The 18,116-nt window shown below is 40.3% G+C and overlaps 2 protein-coding genes across 5 annotated transcripts; one reads left to right on the top strand and one right to left on the bottom strand.

Moving 5' to 3' along the window:
* Window positions 1-1,042: 1,042 nt before the first annotated feature.
* Window positions 1,043-11,029, bottom strand: LOC147137660 (hepatic sodium/bile acid cotransporter-like). The gene is made up of 7 exons (XM_086048629.1): window positions 10,377-11,029; window positions 6,830-6,972; window positions 5,032-5,442; window positions 3,843-4,047; window positions 2,414-2,592; window positions 1,389-1,588; window positions 1,043-1,270 (listed from the first exon to the last, which is right to left on the bottom strand). The coding sequence occupies exons 3-7, from the start codon at window positions 5,409-5,411 to the stop codon at window positions 1,179-1,181; spliced, it is 1,056 nt and encodes a 351-aa protein (XP_085904755.1). The 5' UTR covers window positions 5,412-5,442; window positions 6,830-6,972; window positions 10,377-11,029; the 3' UTR covers window positions 1,043-1,178.
* LOC147137659 (protein max-like) lies at window positions 8,900-18,114 on the top strand. Of its 4 annotated transcripts, none has more exons than XM_086048632.1 (4): window positions 8,900-9,101; window positions 12,416-12,535; window positions 15,513-15,636; window positions 16,918-18,114. In XM_086048632.1, exons 1-4 carry the CDS (start codon window positions 9,066-9,068, stop codon window positions 17,100-17,102), a joined length of 465 nt encoding a protein of 154 aa, XP_085904758.1. In that variant the 5' UTR covers window positions 8,900-9,065; the 3' UTR covers window positions 17,103-18,114. The 4 variants fall into 4 exon arrangements, with proteins under 4 accessions (XP_085904758.1, XP_085904757.1, XP_085904760.1 ...); XM_086048631.1 differs by having other exon boundaries at window positions 15,498-15,636; XM_086048634.1 differs by having other exon boundaries at window positions 8,901-9,101; window positions 12,416-12,523.
* The last annotated feature ends 2 nt before the right edge of the window (window positions 18,115-18,116 follow it).

The raw sequence follows: 18,116 nt of genomic DNA, 5'->3' as shown, positions 1-18,116 counted from the left end.
AAAGGCTTCAAGCTGTTGATTGCCACTCTCAAGTTTACTGTCAAACTAAAAATTTAAAAAAAATAATTACACATTCTGTATTTAAAGCAGCACTGGGCAAGAATTCAACCTTAATAAAAAATGTTCACAACTCTTGATGAAAATTTGACTTACAAGTAGTTGAATGGGACGTTTGTCATGCCCTGGGGGACTCTGTATCGTTTTTACTGGCACTAAGCGACTTTGAGGAGGATGGGAGAAACCCTGGCACACAAAACAAATACAATTCTGAATTGCTTTACGGCTATGTACTGTCCCCAAGTGGGCTAGGTTGGCACGCTAGAATGGCAGCACAATGGCCGTTAATGCAGTGGGACAATGAATGTCTATTTCAATTCTGTGTAATTATGTCATTACTGCATGTTTTTATAAAGTACAGTATTGCAAAGGGCTATTTTTTCTTGTTAAAATGGACATTACAATAAAACAAATGTAGTTTTTTGGGGGGGATCTGGTACGTATTAATGGCATGTCCATTGGAGCGTGGTCATGGAATTAATTAAACTTGCATTGCAAGGCACCACAATATTTTGGTAGCAGTACAGTTCTATCCAGCTACAATAACAAGTATAATGTTAATTAACTCTGAGTGTCATTAAAACAATAAACTATGTACAAACATTGTAATGGTCCCTGTATGTGTTTACAGCAAACAAATCCATTTTTTTTCCAAACTAATAAACTGAACATGTAATCTCACAACATACAAAGTATATCAATAATCATGCCTTAACATGTGCATTATAAAATGAACTTACAGTTGTTGCTTCTTGTAGGCGTTAAAAGCAGGATCGACTGAAATTCAGTTAACTTCAGCAATGATGAGCTGGAATACTGTACTTCCTGTTTTCATTATTCCTATCAAATTTACTGTCAAACTAAATGCTCCGACATCTAGTGGTCAACAGTGGAACTACACCCAAAAATAAACTGGAGACAGAACAACATAAGGTATGAAGTGCACAAAAAAATGTGCCAAATAGGGGAACCGCAGATGCGGAACTCGTAATGGAGGGGGGTTTACTTTATTACATTTTGGAATTCCGCTGTAACTCAACAATGAGGGATTTGTGAAAGAAGCAAATACTTTCCAGATTCGCTGGTCTTTAGTGTGATCCAAAGTGAAGTCCATGAGGTTATCATGTTTTGTTATTTTCCTCCATGCTTCTCAGACACTGAGGCGGTTTCACCTCTTCTTGTTTCACGTTGACGTTAGTATATATTCTTGTTTCTGTCAAATAAAAATGCAACAATACTCTGAAAACCAAGAAAAGGCCAATTGCTCTAACTGTAAGCACGCTCATCTTCCTTTCAACCCCAACAAAAACACATGTAGCTGTGACATTTACCCTCAGCTGGCGACTTGACTGTTTGGTAACATCTGAAGCACACAGTCAGGAGAAGAGCCTCGGCGCACTGGAATGTGTAGTAAAGCAAAGGGAAGAGGAACATGGGCCCGATGACCTCTGGAGGAAAGGCCACCTTCAAGATGGCCAAACACAGCTGGATGTTCTGACAGCCTGTTTCCACGGAGACGGTCCTGCTGCATCTGGATTCAGTGCAGATAGATTGATAGCGCTTAGCTTACTGCTTAGAATGATGACAACAACCTGAGTGACATTGTCCATTAGGATGAACTTTTGACTGGAGTCAACTCTGACGTGGCGGGAACACGCAGGTGTCTAAACTCAGAAGTGTGTGGGAGACATGCTAACCACTAACCCAAAATGCTCCAAGAAAGAAATAACTACATTATTTCCTGTGAAATTTTTTTGAATTGGAAACTCATTCAGTGCCAAGGACATACAGTATTCATATGTCTTGACATGTATATATATATATATATGTCTTTGGGATTGAATGACTTAATCAATATTTATTTAACTAATTCACTGCCAATGAGATATTTACTTAACTTTTCACAATCCATCCATTCAATCCCAGGAATTGATTTATATATTTTTAAATATTTTTCAAACATTAGGGTAAAAGAAGGTCTGAAAATGTCTGGCACGGAATGAGTCAAAACTGCTGGATCAAAAGTAATCAAATTGAAATAGCTAACCCAGAGCTGAGTCCAAGAGGTACCTAGCCAATGCTGGATTATATTTATCTGTCATGTTGCATTGACATTTCGACCCAGCACTTTGCAACTTTCCCCTGTGAGGGGTCACTGCAGCAAGTCACTCAGCTTCTGCTCTTCAGTCCACCAAAATCCAATCTTCAACACAATCTGCTGGGTCAAAATAATTAACCCATTCATGGGTAAACGTAACCCAGCCTGCTCAAAATTCACAGCTACCCACTAAGTGGGTTTGGAAAACCCAACCTTTTTTTGTGTGTAAATTGATTATCACGCATCTGTCCAACTTACTTTGAGCTGAGTTTGCATAGGGCGGACATGACGTATCCCAGCATGAAGCCGATGAAGGGCATCAGAGCCGCCACGGCAATAACATCAGCGGTCAGGATCATCCACAGCATGTCTTTGACAGCCACGCCAGACAAAGAGAACACAATGATGCTGGATATGATCAGAATGCTCAGGCCAGACTGTTGACAAAGTGAAGCACAGTTTATGACATTTTCAATAAACTACAGCTGCATACACAGTGCTGTACATAGAGTAAAAATAAGACGCATAAACAAAGACAACAAAACAATTAATAACATAAAAACAGTAAACACAACAAAACAGTAAAACATTCTGGTTTGATTCTGGGTCGAAAGCCAAAGAATACACATGTATTTCATTATTATAATTATTATAATATATGTATGTATTATGTCCTGTGAAAATTTTTAATTTCCACGTTAATGCGATATCTGTAACGCGAAAACACCATTGATGTAAAATTAAGAAAAATGAAATAAATGGACATAAGTGTTTCTCACAGGACAGCAACAATATTTTAACTATTTACATTAATTATGCCAACCAAATTGCTTAATTGGCAACACTGAATGTGCTTGGGATTTTTTTTAACCCTTCAGATTAGCACAATGCACAGTTTGTAAAATTACCATTTTTTAAAATTCAATACAGAAGCCCACCCATTTTTCACAGGAAATATTTGGGACGAGTCCGACTACGAATAGCCAGAACCTGTGAATAATTGACACACTGATAGTTGTCACGGAATGTTTATTTTTAACGCAAATAGGCAGGGGTTTTGGAAATAAACAGGGGATAAGTGGGGTAGGGGGTGGTCGAATATGCGAATAATGCAGGACAGGGTCCCAAAAATGTGCAAATATGTCAAATATTTGTATACATCCACTGTATTTCTAATAATGCAGTCTTTCAATTGGGAGGGAGATTCCACTTTTTAAATTAAAATGTAACTCCTACTCCTCCTGCAACATGGACACAAATGGCCAGAAAGTTCATTTTCCATTCAACAGGTCATGAATATTTATTTTTACACATGGTAGTTATCTTTAATTGCCGTTAAGATTATATGGTGTGGAGCCGGGGGTCATTGGACAATGTTTGTTCAATGTATGAGGTCACTAAATGTAAAGAGGCTAGGAACCCTTGCTTCATGCGAATATATCACACTGCAACCCTGGACTAAATGCAAGGTAGGAGGAAAATATTCCTGTTTGCAAACATGGTTTCAATTATCTGCGAACATGTGGGGATGATTTGTTCTTTGAGAACTTCCTGTTTTTTTTTTCCATTTGAATAGATAACACTCATTGATAAAAACACACTTTGATGAATGACATTCAGTCGACAAAAACTTCCAGAGTTAAAGAAACATTTGAGTAGAAAACCATATGAAAAGAAGTGATCTTACTTTGAGGACCACTGGTGTATATTTTGGTTTGTAGTGATTGAGCATGATGCCCATGCCGCAGGGCACCAGGGTGAAGGTGAGAGCGCTGAGGATGCCCATGTAGGGCACTGCGTTCTCCAGGCCACTGAAGCCTTGACAGTAGATCAAAAGCAGCAGGGGCATCAGACCCAGAGCTGCAATGCAGGAGCATGTGGTCATCACAATACTACAGGAAAAAAACAAAGAAGACATATTATAGAAAATATGGGCAAGGGCAGAAAAGGGACATGGTCTAACATGCAGCCCTCACATTTATACTGTCTTCAAAAATCGAAACATAATGTGGGCTGGTCTCCTCCCTGGCTGGCTCTGTCTGTAGGGCTGATCCTCTCCAGCTGGTGCCATGGTCAGATCAGGGCACGCCGACTCTAACACTTTTAACTGATTATGCGATGTCCATAAATGTGTAATTGCCATATTGTTTTTTGGTTAACCTGTTGGCTAATATAAAGCCATTGATATACAGTAGATTTAGATTAGGGGTGTCCAAACTCGGTCCTCAAGGGCCGGTGTCCTGCCTGTTTTCCAGCTTTCCTTGCTGCAACGCACCTGATGATCGTTAGCAAGCTCTGAAGAAGCTTGCTAACGATCATCAGGTGCGTTGAGAGCTGGACACCCCTGATTTAGATCCTTCAGTAACATGGAGTCCCCCTTCCCATGGGCTTAACACCTGTGGGAGGGGCCAAGGGTTCAGGTGCTCGGAGGGTAGAGTGGCGGCACAGGGCAGACAGTACTATCCTGAGCTACAGAAGCTGACTTGGAATGTCACCTTTCTGGCAGGGAAGGAGCCCGGACTGGTGTGCGAGGTTGAAAAGCTCACCTAGATTTAGTCGGGCTCGCCTCCACAAGCACATCTGTTCTCGTCATGGCATGTCCATAACAAACACTATGTTCAAGCATAAGGGTGTCCATATGTGCTCTTGGCACCAGAACGTCCATCCGCAGTTCGATGATTGACTTTGTCTTGTCATCGGACTTGCGGCAACATGCCACGTTCACTCGGGCGAAGAGACGGGCGGAGTCCGGAGTTAGCTGATGGTTACTGGCAGGCAAAGCTTTGGTGGTCGCTAAGGCATAAATACACTCGCACTTACACACTCATACCCTTGCTACCTTTCTATAGCTGTAGGTTGAATTATGATTTGTGTACCTGAGATTCATGTCACCCTTTAGGGCCAAGGTGAAGATGTTGGATAGGTTTCCTCCTGGACAGCAGCCGCAAATGAGCACAGTCACCGCCTTCACAGAATCCATCTTCAGTGATTTGGCAAGTGTGAACGCAGTCAAGGGCATGATGCCGAACTGGGTCACCATGGCGATGGCCACTCCCTTGGGCTTGAGCAGATGGCTCTTGATTTTGGACATCTCCATGGTGCACCCGAGGGATATCATGGTGATGAAGAGGATGATGATGGTGAAGGTGTTAATGGCATTGTTGAGGGCTGGGGATATGTTCAGAATGCCCATGGTACCATTGGCAGACATGTTCCCTTCATTGTGGATGGCCGTCACATTCATTGTAGAGCTCATCTGAATACTTCTTATACTGTGTAGATTTCACCTGCCACACAATGAAAACTAAACTTTATTTCATTGCAGTTTTCATATAGTTTTACGTTAAATAGACAAAAGTAATCAGTACACATTTCAACCGGTCAATAAATCTTAATGTTTCAAGAATTCCTGCAAGACCACTCAATCATTCATCTCCGGTGTTGCCCAAGGTTCCGTTTGAGGGCCGCCTTTTATTTTTTATTTTACTACTTTTAATCCCAACCATCCATCCACTTTCTTATAGAGCTTGTCCTTATGAGGGTTGTGGATGATCTGAAACTAACCCAGAAGACTTTGGCCCAGAGGGGAGATACATCCTGGACTACTCACCATCTGATCACAGGGCCCATAATCAAAAAACATTCACATTTAAATTCACACACATAGAGTCTTCAATGGACCAACATGCATGTTTTTGGAATGAAAGAGGAAGCTGATGTACCCAAAGAAAACACAAGCACGGGGAAAGCATTCAAACTCTGCGCAGGAAGGGTGGAGCAGAGATCCAACCCCAAACTTTCTAAATGGGAGGCAGACGAGCTGACCATTGGTCTTCTACGCTCCAAATGAAAAAAACAGTTTCACCTTTTCTAAATCTACCTATGTATTTTAATGGTGCAACCCTTGTGTACAGTAGTCATGAAAAACCTGACAATTTATCTGACCTTTCTATGATATGATAGCAACCAGATTACCATACATCATTTTGCCATGCATCGCTTTAAATTTGGATTTGTTGAAAAACAACATGCAAACATTGTGATAAAATAATTTGTAAATATTAATTTGTGCTAATTAATGACAACAATTTAAAGGAGACCAGCCTACATGGTGTTGTTACGCTCCATTTTGTTTTACACTTTTACATTTCCTCAATCCAGAGCTATGTGTGCATGACATGATACTGATATATAATAGCAGGTCAATGATTTTTATTTTTCCTTTTGCTCTGCTGTAAATCATTTGTAAATGGAAAGTGGATGGTGTTCTCAGTAACTTTAGACAACTTTAACAAAGGTGCATTTGTGTTATGTTTATTCATGTTATCACAGGAGATTAATTGGGATTCAAATACCATGCAATTTAATGATCAGGATTAGGATTCGTTATCATGTTGAATCATGTTGGACTTTCGTGAATTTTGCTTTAAAAATATACTTTTTCCTGCCCATGGCTTCCAACTGAAACAGACAGATCTATCCAAAAGCACAACACTATGGGGTTTAATTATTTTCTTTGGAACGTACAGTTAATGTCGTTGTTGAATTGGATAAGCAGGCTGTGTAAAATTACACTTTTTTTCCTCCTTACCATTTTAAATACCGGTAAATAAGAATATCACTGAATCTACTATTGTACTCAATGCTAAGATAAGTATTGGACAGATTTCTTACCTTCCAACAAATCCAAGCTTCAAACTTTGTTGTTTGCATCCCTGTACACACTCCCCCGTTAGCTCCTCTTCTTTTGTGGCCAGACTGGAACCCTCCCACCTCTGCCATGCGGCTCCATGGCAACATGGTGGCGCTACTGCAGACTGCAGAGAAACACAAACCTCTTTTTGAAATGCTACACCATAAGCAGCTGATTTGTTTTTGTCCTGTTTAGAGAGAATTTCATGAAATTCTGTTAATTGCCTTCTTCAGGAACTCTGCATGAGGCTATTTCCTGCCTTGATTTCTCATTAACAGTTCATCATGTTGGGCTGCAAGAGGTGCATGTCGAAACAGAGGCCCATTTAATATTACGCAACTATGCAGATACAGTATACTGTAGGACCTGGCAGAAGACATCCTCTTTGTCTTTTGACTGGGATGCTTTAGTAAACAAACACATTAGTTACGACTCACATGAGAGACTAAAGAGCTCTAATGTGGTGGTTCTAATCTCTACTAGTATGGTGGACATTAGGCACAAATTAAAGGGACAATTAAGGAACACAATTTCAATGCTTCTCATGTTCCGGAACTTGGTGGTGCAATTGTCTGGTTCACGTCTACAGTATGTACAGATGATTAAATATAACGTAAGACAAGGGCTTTACTGACTCATTGTCCTTTTGAGCATATATATACTGTTTGTGAGTAAAGCCTTTGTCCAATTTTGAAAGTCAAAAGTTCCATTCCATAATTTTTTTTTTTTACTACCTAGCAGGGTTATAATAGTTTTGGATTTTTCATTATAGTTAGCTTTTATTTATTTTATTTATTTATTTTGAGTTGTGTTGTTTAATTTCCATTAGTTTTAATTCATTTTAGAGCAAGTTTGTTAGTTTTTATTTATTTTATTTTTTTTTGAAAATGCTTTGTTTTAGTTAACACGAAAAGACAAAGAAAAAGCAAAGTCTGACTTTGGAGGTTTCTTATTCTTATTTTCTTGGCTGCACTGCTTCCAATGCTGTATGTGGTTTATGGATTTTTTTCTTTCTTTTGTCCAATCAGATTTCAGTGTTTGAGTGTTGCTATGTTTATCTAATCTGCCCAGTGCCGTCAAAATCAGTAGTGATGCCCAATGTAACTCAAACTATATTAGCAATGACTACCAGTCAGATTTAAAATTCAACCTCACAGGTCTTTTTATGTCCTCTGATTGGTTGCTGCGGCCAACTTCAACAAGTAAAACATGTCAATTGTGATCTAACATCTCCTAGGAGTCTATTTCAGTTAAATTGTTCAAGTTTTTCTCCTAATTTGAGAAAAATATATTGATTCTAAACTGCTCCAGATGATGTATGTGGCACAGTGGCATGCCGTTATATTGCATTTTGTATAGCATTGTGGTGGTATACTTTAAAAGGATAAGACCACACTGAAGGCCCAGGCAACAAAAGTTCCCTGGATTTCTGTGATATTCAGCATGTGTGCAGAATAGACAATGACAATGAATGCAATGTGTATTGATGCACTTGTACCTTATACTATAAACAATGAGCTGGAGCTGAAATAAAGATCCCATGGAGCCATAGATGGTGAGTGGGGGAGGGCAACTCAAAGTGAGCTAGGCCACCATCTGGTCTCATAATCATAGAGAGAAGAGCCATGTTATTGTGTCAAACAAGCCATAATTTGCCCCAATGGTTTTGTAACACCACTGGGTAACGACTTCCAAGGGGCCTATTTATCAAATATGACTGTTTATCAGAGGGCAACAGGCATAACTCCTTCCTTTATGCATGACTATCTAATTAAAGTTTTGTATCTTGACGATGACGACAAAATGTTGATAGCGGGCAATTTAAGGAGGCATTTAATCGTAAATAAATGTCCCGAGGTTGCTGTATTTGCAGTTTACAAGCTGTCACGGGAAGATAACGGTATACATCAGTGGGCACGTCCAAACCCAAGCAATTGTAGGTAATGTAGTTTTAAAGCCGCGACATGGCGCCGCCGCCTATCGGGGATGTGCGTACAAGTGAACTTTATTACCCAGAAATCCGTCGTTTTACCCGCGCATGCGCCATGTGTGTTTTCTGATCCATGTGTAGGCGAATCACGTGTGAAGTAACCGTTCATCGTCATGTCTCTGCTGTAAGCAGAGCTTCGCGCAAGATTTTTTATTTTGCCTCCGCTCGCTGCCGCTTTTGTTTTGACAGCTGCTTGTTTTCTTTTCGCTTACCCCCTTTACCGAAGAATGAGCGAAAACGATGACATCGAAGTCGACAGCGATGTATGTGCCTCAGTTTCCCCCCACTTAAAAGGCAGCTAGCTAGACAGCAACTTTGTCGTGGTATCCTGCTCGGAGCTATCGTGTTAGCCAGGTTAGCTAGTAGGCTAAGATACTGAATTCCTAAAATTGTTTGGGGTGAGGGGAAAGCATATTTGGAGTGATAACTCTTGTGTCGTGTTTTTCAACTAGCGAACAATCCACAAGGCGCAGTGGTGGCGTCGACTAGGTGCTTGAAATGATATGTTTGAATTTTGCTCATAATTCCCTTCGTAGTATAGTATCAACCAAGTGTTAGGAAAGCTGCTCATTGCCTTATTTACATTCGAAAATAAAGCTTAAATTTTTTAACGCACATTTACGGCATTCGGTAGAACAGTTACTTTCACAGCAACTAATCTCTCCGGGAGCAAGGTCAGGCCATTTCCGTGGGTTAACTTTCCTTGGTACTATATTACGTCACTCGAGTTATTACTTCATACCGACCTAACAGGCTTATAAAACAAACCAAAAAAAACGAGCCCAGCTTTGTTCAATACTGAATCGGAAGAGCAATAATATTTCGACCAATATGCAGTGCCCCACATTGCTAACCTAGCGCTGCAGGGGCTTAAAACAGCCATGGCGTGCTACGTCTTCCGTCGAATTATTGTCGTATATTTTCAACCCTTGCTCCTAATGGTCAGTAAATACATTGTCGGTTAGCAGCCTGCAACCTTAATTTGACTCCAGAAAGCATTGTCGTGATCTTTTCGTGATCTTTTAATGGCATCTGTGTGTGTTGCCATGCACCCTCATTTCCATGTAAAATGCAACAGTACTATTTGTGCAAGCCTGTCAAAATACCTCGAGTTGTAATTCTATGCCATTACGTTGTAATGGAGTCATAATTATTGTATGCATATGAAATGTTTCAGCATGATCGATTTTGTTATATCTCTGTGGATTTCATGGATTCCCCTCCCCCCACTTGTTTAAGCTGATACTCATAAAGCCACACACTGCTTGCAGGCCTGTCAAGCCTTCATCCCATGGCGTGATGTACACACCTTTAAGAGCGGTGTTTCCCAAACATTGAGCCACAGTTGCATATTTGACATTGTTAAAATCTCACGGCACGCCATCAGACAGAAATGTCACAAAAAGCATGCACGAGTTAAGCTCAAGATCCAAAGTTAAGTTAAAATCCAATTCTACAGGTTTTCCTCTTTGAAGTCTTAAGAAATCCCCTGGAGCCTAACATTTTTTTTCCGAGCCTTCTTTGATTATCCTCCTCACCTCTTTCAAGAAGGCCATTTCCATGTTGTCCACATCTTCTAATTGGGTCCTTTTGATAACCCCCCTGATCTTGGGATATGAGTAGGGGGTTAGCTGCAGCATGATATTCTTCCGGGCCATGAATTGCTGGATGCTCAGTGCATTGTGAGCAGGTGTGTTGTCATGATGAAGCAGCCATGGGTTATCCTGCTACAACTCTTATACACTGAACAGAGCAAAGGCCGCATATTCTCTTTGTAGACTTGCTGGTTGATTACCTGGTGGGGTGGTAAGAATATGCAGTGGACAATGGCCATCACATCAAAGAATGTGATTGGCGAAGTCGAGCTCTTGCACTGAGGCTCTGGCGTCGTTCTCTGGATCGTACGCGAAGACTCAAGACGCCCGTAGCCAAAGCTGAAGAAAGGAAAGTCTAGATCAGGGGTCTTCAATCCTGTTCTTTGAGGGCTAGTTTCCTGGATGTTTTGCATCTCTCCTTGCTGCAACACACCAGATTCAAATGATCAGGATCATTATCCAGCTTCTGCATACCTTGCTGATTATCTGATTATCCTAATTTGTCCAAAATATTTCCACCTCATCCTCACTCGCAGCTCTGGCGATATGAGATGAAAAAAATATGAGACCCTACACGCGGGACCGTATTTGCTTCCATAAACAGTAAACACTGTACCATGTGATTTTTTTTTTTTTTTGTGACATCACAAATGCGTTGCGTTCGCATTAGAAGTTACATTTGTTTTTATAATGTGAACGAGTACATCAAAAGATCTGATTTAACAAAAAATCAAAACTGGACATCACGTCCTCAGGGGACTTGCCATTTTGCTTTGTACTGACGCTTGCTGTCGATTGAAAATGACATCACAGTGCCTAAGGGCTCAGGTAACGGCTCACCCGTTTTCTGCCGTTGGATGTCATTTGATGTTTGCAAGCTGAGCCCATAGTCTTAGCTTGATGTCATTTTCAAATTGACAGCTAGTGGCAGTTGAAGGCAAAATGGCAAGCCCCCTGAGATGAATAAGAACGGCTGGATTTTTCTGCTTAATTCATATTCCATAAACGCAGTATTAGTCGGGATACCATGTTTAGACCACTGGGGGTGGATAGAACGAACATTTTTGACTTGACTTCCACTTTAATCTGACATTATCTTCATGGTCAGTTAGGATACGATTATTATGCTGTTAGTTTGTCAATCACACTTGCATTGGTGTAAATACATTTAAAAAAATATATAATTTTTAAATGGTTCACAGGTCATTGTAGCGCGTGACCAAACTATAGTGTTCGTGGAGACTAGCTAGCGGGCGCCACAATGACGAGATGTTTTACCACCAAATAATTTGAGCTCATTTTTTCTTTGAGAAATGTGTAGAAAACTGGTAGCCCTCGAATCTATCGGCACCCAAGAAGTAGCTTTCAGTTTCAAAAAGGTTGGTGACCCCAGCCCTACAGACATGAAGGGGAGGGAGGGTACAGGCGAGGTATTGCACAGCAAACAAAACAACAACAAAAATTCAAATTGGAATATCAGTTTTAATGCAATGAATCGAACTGCGACATTTTGTAATCATTGAGTCCTTGAATTGTATCATATATTGAGATGCGTATCGAAATCCTTTTTCATGAGAGATGTACATCGATAATTTGTTAGTTCTTTGAATGTGCCCCCACTTGTCTAAACACGCTAGTCTGATCCATATTGCATTCGTGGGATAAGAATTAAGCAGAGGAATACACATTTTCATTCATCTCATGAGGCTGACATTTTGTCCAGCACCTTATATTACATGTGCCATTATCGTGACAATAATACCTTTTCTCTATATTGTGTAGTTACTTACACGTTTCCGCATGTGCACAGTCAGCATTTCCTGCCAACGCTACAAACATCGCAAAGCTATCCTTTTCATTAAACTCGCACAGCTGTTTTTTTTTTGCCAGGTGATGTCATGCAAATTTGTTTTACGCACAGATGTGAGGAATGCCTTGGAAGTAACATGCGACGTATGACGGTTTTGTCCTTGTCGTTGCAGGCAGATAAGCGAGCACATCACAACGCGCTGGAGCGCAAACGCAGGGACCACATCAAAGACAGCTTTCACGGTTTACGAGACTCTGTGCCTGCACTGCAAGGAGAGAAGGTGAGGGGAAATGTATGTGTCCTCTCAACATTCATGCACTCTGTGTTGTCAACACGGCACATGCACTCACAAGTCTCCCAACAACAGGAAAAGCTTGAAGCGGAGACCCACGCCAAAGTCAATAGACGAGTCTGTTATTACACGCAAATAGGACACTTAAATCTTCACAATCTGCACAGATGAGTGGAAGTCACACACTGTACTGTCAATGGACCTTGACTTTCAAGTTGTACCTTGTGGCATTAACACCATTCTTTCCAAGTCATAAATATGCCAAAAGTTTGATTCACAATCATTTGTAAATCTATTCACTGATATTCACTGAGCCCTCGGTGTAACAGATAATCTTTAATCTTGCCTGCAAGATGAATTCTCGCGGTATTTGTGAGTTCACACAACTCAGATAATCCGTCTTGTCCCGAGTCTGCTGATTTGGTCATTTAGCTTCACATTTTTCTGTATTACAAAATCCTGGCATTTGAACAGGGGAGTCTTGACATTTCAAATCTACTCTTAAAGCGGAAGTCAACCCAAACATATTTTTTTCAAGAATATCTTCCCAGCAGGCCCACTAGTTGAAATGCGGCATTCTGATTCATTTTGCGTTTGTGGAATATAAATTAAGCAGCAAAATGCACTCGTTTTTAGCCATCTGTGGGGGCGACCATTTTGTCTTCTGTCGACTGAAAATGACATCACAACTGCTCACAACGACCAATCACGGCTGACCTCTTTTCTGAATCTGAGCCATGATAGGTCGTTGTGAGCAGTTGTGATGTCATTTTCAGTCGACAGAAGACAAAATGGCCGCCCCCACAGAAGGCTAAAAACTAGTGGATTAACACTTATTCCACAAACACAATATTTGTCCGAATGCCCTGTTTCAACTAGTGGGCTTGCATAGAACATATTCTTGAAAAAAATATGTTTGCGTTGACTTCCTCCTTAAGTATTCTCATCACAATACTTGAATATGCTGTGAAAACATTTTGGATGCACTGTCCATTACAGCGCTTTGCCTTTTTAAAGGTAGTACAGTAATGCTCAAATATGACACAGTCAGAGAGGCATGCATTTTACAAAATATGAATTATTGTGTATAGTTTGCAAACTGAGAGCTGTTTCACTCTCGTAGATATATGAGGAAATGAAATGCTCAAATTGGCTGGTACCTCAACATTAGGGTGCCAAAATGTCGATCAAAGTATGGAATGGTTATTTTGTTACCCTTTGCAAATGTTGACAATGATAATGTTGTTTTGATTATATTGTGCACATGAATGACTTTTGCTCTGTGTTCTACTGGGGGTCCTTGGTTTTCAATGGCACCGACATAAAACGTTTTGAAGTTACAATTGAGGTTCATCAGTGTTTTTTGAATTTTGGGGGAATTTAAAAAGAAAGTAAATTCCCAATGTTTTGCTGTGGGTTTCAGTTATATGCAAATTTTCTGTATTCACAGTCCCTATACCCTGCAAATAGCTGGGATTCACAGTATTCATTGGCTAGAAGTGTTTTTCATACAAATATTTACTTTAAATATTACTTAACCACTGTGTTAGCAATAGTTAATGTTGTGTTCCGATTTCCTTCAAATTTGGGTTACATCGCTGCCGAAGGAACAGTACTCTGCCGTAAACCGAGGACCCCCCCCTTGTATTAGACATTTACAGAGACTAGGGCTGGGTGAACATTCAATTCCGGACGTCCCGATCTGATCACGGAAATTAGGGCCGATTACGTGCTTTTCAGCTGATCCCGTATTGGGTGAAAAAGATGGGTTGTATTATTTTCGTAACATTTAAAGTTCACAAAGCTACAAAATAATACAGCTCTCCTGTAGTCAGAGACAGAACGGTGGGTTTGTCTTCATAGCTTGTTTGGAGGGACAGGCAAGCCAAAATTAAATCCTTAAATTAGTCTACCTTGCCTGATTGAAAGAAGCCTCACTAAATGGCATCGTCAAAGAGTTGAGAGGACATGTTAGCAATTCAAAGCAGTCCAAATGAAATAGAAGTTTAATGAGTGTAAATCATTTAGTGACAAGCAAGCTTGTTCCCCACTGGTTGCATTAAACAAGGTCATAAATCAAAAAATCAATAGTGTCATTTCTAGATGAGATAAGTCCCGCACGGACGTACCCAACAACTAAGTTAGCAACAGCCCTGAGCTGTACATGCGCATAACAAACCACCACATACCTCCTTTCAAGTTTGCCGTTGATCGACAGCTAAAGCCAGCCAATTAGAGAGAGAGAGATTCTCTTTTTGTGGATTAAGGAGAAGTGAAACAATGCACCATATTGTATGGGGAGCTTCAAAACGTGATACATGCTGGCACAGTTCATATTGTATTAAATCACTCATAGTGCAGGGGTGAGTGGCCCGCTGTTCTATATATTTTTTTGCAATGGTCCCGTCCAAATCGGGTTCGGAAACATCATGCCCTGTGCAGCGGGCCTGAGCGATAAATTTTCAAAATGCGTCAAGCCGCACATGCATGGAAAAATTAGTATGAAACAACACACACATTGATGCAATTAACAAATACAACAAACACTTCTGTTGTAGCATAAAATTATCATGAAAACACAATTGCGGTACAATGTGAATTTGATCATTTCTCAATCATTTCTTGCTGACTTTGTTAATGTTAATGACTGTCCGTAAGTTCTAAAATTTCAACGTCCTTTTTGATTGATGTTTTGATTTTTCATTAAAAAAACAAACAAACAAAAAGCTTCACTGAGCCCATAGTAACATCATTATTGTATCGTTATCAAGAAATTTTGTCCATGTCGCCCAGCCCTAGCATAGGCCAATGTCGACTTTGTAGACATTGTTAAATGAATTAAGTTTGATGATGTTTTTTCATGTGAATAATTGTATCTGATAAATTGTGCATACTGTGATTGTATTGAGACTGTTTTCACTGCATCATTGCTTCATGTCTCTCTGAAATTGTCTGCTGACAGAGCTCTGTTAAACAGGCTTCCCGAGCACAGATTCTTGACAAAGCCACTGAGTACATTCAATACATGAGACGGAAAAATCACACCCACCAGCAAGACATTGATGATTTAAAGAAGCAGAATGCACTGCTGGAACAGCAGGGTAGGTACACTTTGAGAACTGAGCCCAAGTAGAAATACAATGGAACCTCCTGAAGTCCACTCGCAATCAGTATTTCCCGGGAAAAAAAAAAATACTATATAGAAATCCTATAGTCATCTGACATCACAAGGCATGTCATCTATTCTCAAGACTCGATCATATTATTGTGACGTTTTACACTGCCTGTAAAAGCAGATGATTTTCCACCTTAGAATCTGTGTGGCTGTTCCGTATGCGATGGGGGTGAGGGGGTATACAACTGAGTCACAGCCGATAGTCTGTTTTGGTGGTGGTAACGGGCAGGAAGCAGACTGCCTTGAGGTCAATGGACAATTTGGACAATTTTAAGATAAGCAATGGCTCTAAACAATAAATCCATTATCAAAATAGTTGTTGATTAATAATCTATTAAATTTGACACCTTTGGCTGACTGCCATTTATCATGAATTTAAATATGATGGGTTAATTCTGTACACAGCCACATCCCCAGTTATGACTGTTTACACTTGTTCAACAACTTCCCCTCTCTAAAAGTTTTTTATTTGAATTGTGTAGAGCATATAGTTTGCATTAATAGTGGAAAAAGTTTGGACATGATTTATCTTGGTCCCATTTTTCTACATCACAAAAACCTAAAAATCGATCATCATTGATCCTTTTATTGCACTTGACCCATTTTTATTGTGTTAGCAAGTTAGTAAGGAATGGTTTGAACAAGATATATAGCTCATAAAATGCCAAATGGTAAATTGGCATCCAGTTAGATGTTATACTGCAGAAAAAAAAACACAGAATAATATCATAAAAGGCTCAAGTAATACAGTATAAAGATGCTAAATATGAAATAATTTTTTTAATGTATCGTATTATGAATATGCATGACAACCACAACATGATTCCCCCAAAAAGGCTTACTGTAGGACCCTGACCCTGACATGTATGGCAGTCACAATTGGCAACAGGGTGCAAAGCATTTTAATTGCCTTCAAAAATGATTGTTTTCCTCAATTCTCTTTTAGTTGTATTACACAATGGTGAACTTGTTTTAAAAGTATTCAAATGTTACCTAAAAAAATAACAAAACGTTTTTATGATGGCGACAGTTTGAATGGGGTACGCATTTCCGTGATTCGTTGGGGAAGAATACTGGTGCAAATGTGAGTTCAAGCCACGTTCTGGAATGGCTTTGCCTCGACCTTGGAGCTTCCACTGTAGGGCTGGTCATGCCTCGTGCAGTCTTGGTGGTACCGCGCCTCATTTACCGAGCTTTTTGATTGCAGTGCGCGCTCTGGAGAAGGCCAAGGGCAACAATCAGCTGCAGAGCAACTACTCCTCTGACAGCAGCCTGTACACCAACCGCAAAGGGAGCGCGGTCTCGGCCTTCGACGGCGGCTCCGACTCCAGCTCGGAATCGGAGCCCGAGGAGCCTCCGACCAGGAAGAGGCTGCGTGTGGAGCCCAGCTAGACTGTCAGACTGAGTACCCCCCCCCCCCCTCCTTTGTTGTTGTTTGTTTTCTGTTGCCCACCAGCCTGAAGCTCCTCTTAGCTGTGTGCACTCAGCCCTGCCTTCTTCTTACTTAAGTCAGTCAGGAGGCGAGGTGGAGACTGTGTGAGAGAGGTGCTATATATTGTGTATAAAATGCTTCGACCTTCCTAAGCATCCTGTCACTTCTCCTCTCGTGTCCCAGCGTGACCATCCCACTCCCCTCTACTCCCCCCACTCCAAAGTGAGGCAGCTCTGCAATTTTGAAGGACTCAACGCTTTTCAATCCTCACACTGACCTTAATTTAAAGGAATGTGGAGATCAAGTACAAGGCGTTAGGTCATACAACCCATAATTATTGCGGGGAGTTGCTTTGACAAAAATGTTGATTGGGAATAGTTTACCTTTTTAAATCTACTTTTTGTTTTCCAGAAGAATGTGATGTTATGCAAAATCAACTTACTCAGTGTAGATACCTGAAATGTTGTGTTTTGAAAGTGTTTTGTGGAATCAAATGAAATCCCCCTTATTTATAGTGAAACTCCACAATTGATGTCATTTATGTTTTTGGCTTGAAGAGGACAAACATTCTGTTGTAGTGGCTTCCCCCCCACCATGGGTTCGGCTATTTTCTTTCTTCTATTTTTTTTTTTAATCACTGTCAGACAAAAAAAAAAAAAAGCACCTAGTCGATACTGAATGTTACACAATACAGGCCAACTTTATTTTTAGGAATGAACTCTTGGTTCAGTGTGTAGTATATAACCCAGTCCTAAATGGTGTCACTTCTGCAAAGAAAAAACTTCCCTGAGAATATTTTTGCCTGTGCTGGGAACGTTTCTCTATTTTTTCTCCTTTTTCTCAGAGGTAAACGAGTCTGTATGTAATCAATATTTGTTTGTTCCATTCCATGGAAATTACAGGTATGTTGTACATACTGCCAACGGGTGTCTTGCAAGTTAAGACATACCTTGAATAAAACTTTTATCCTTATC

The sequence above is a fragment of the Filicampus tigris genome, chromosome 13 (genome assembly GCF_054856515.1).
Source record: "Filicampus tigris isolate MCC_2025a chromosome 13, RoL_Ftig_1.0, whole genome shotgun sequence".
NCBI lineage: Eukaryota > Metazoa > Chordata > Actinopteri > Syngnathiformes > Syngnathidae > Filicampus > Filicampus tigris.
The sequence above is the reverse complement of the archived record's forward strand: the minus strand, read 5'-3'. Positions and strand labels throughout refer to the sequence as shown.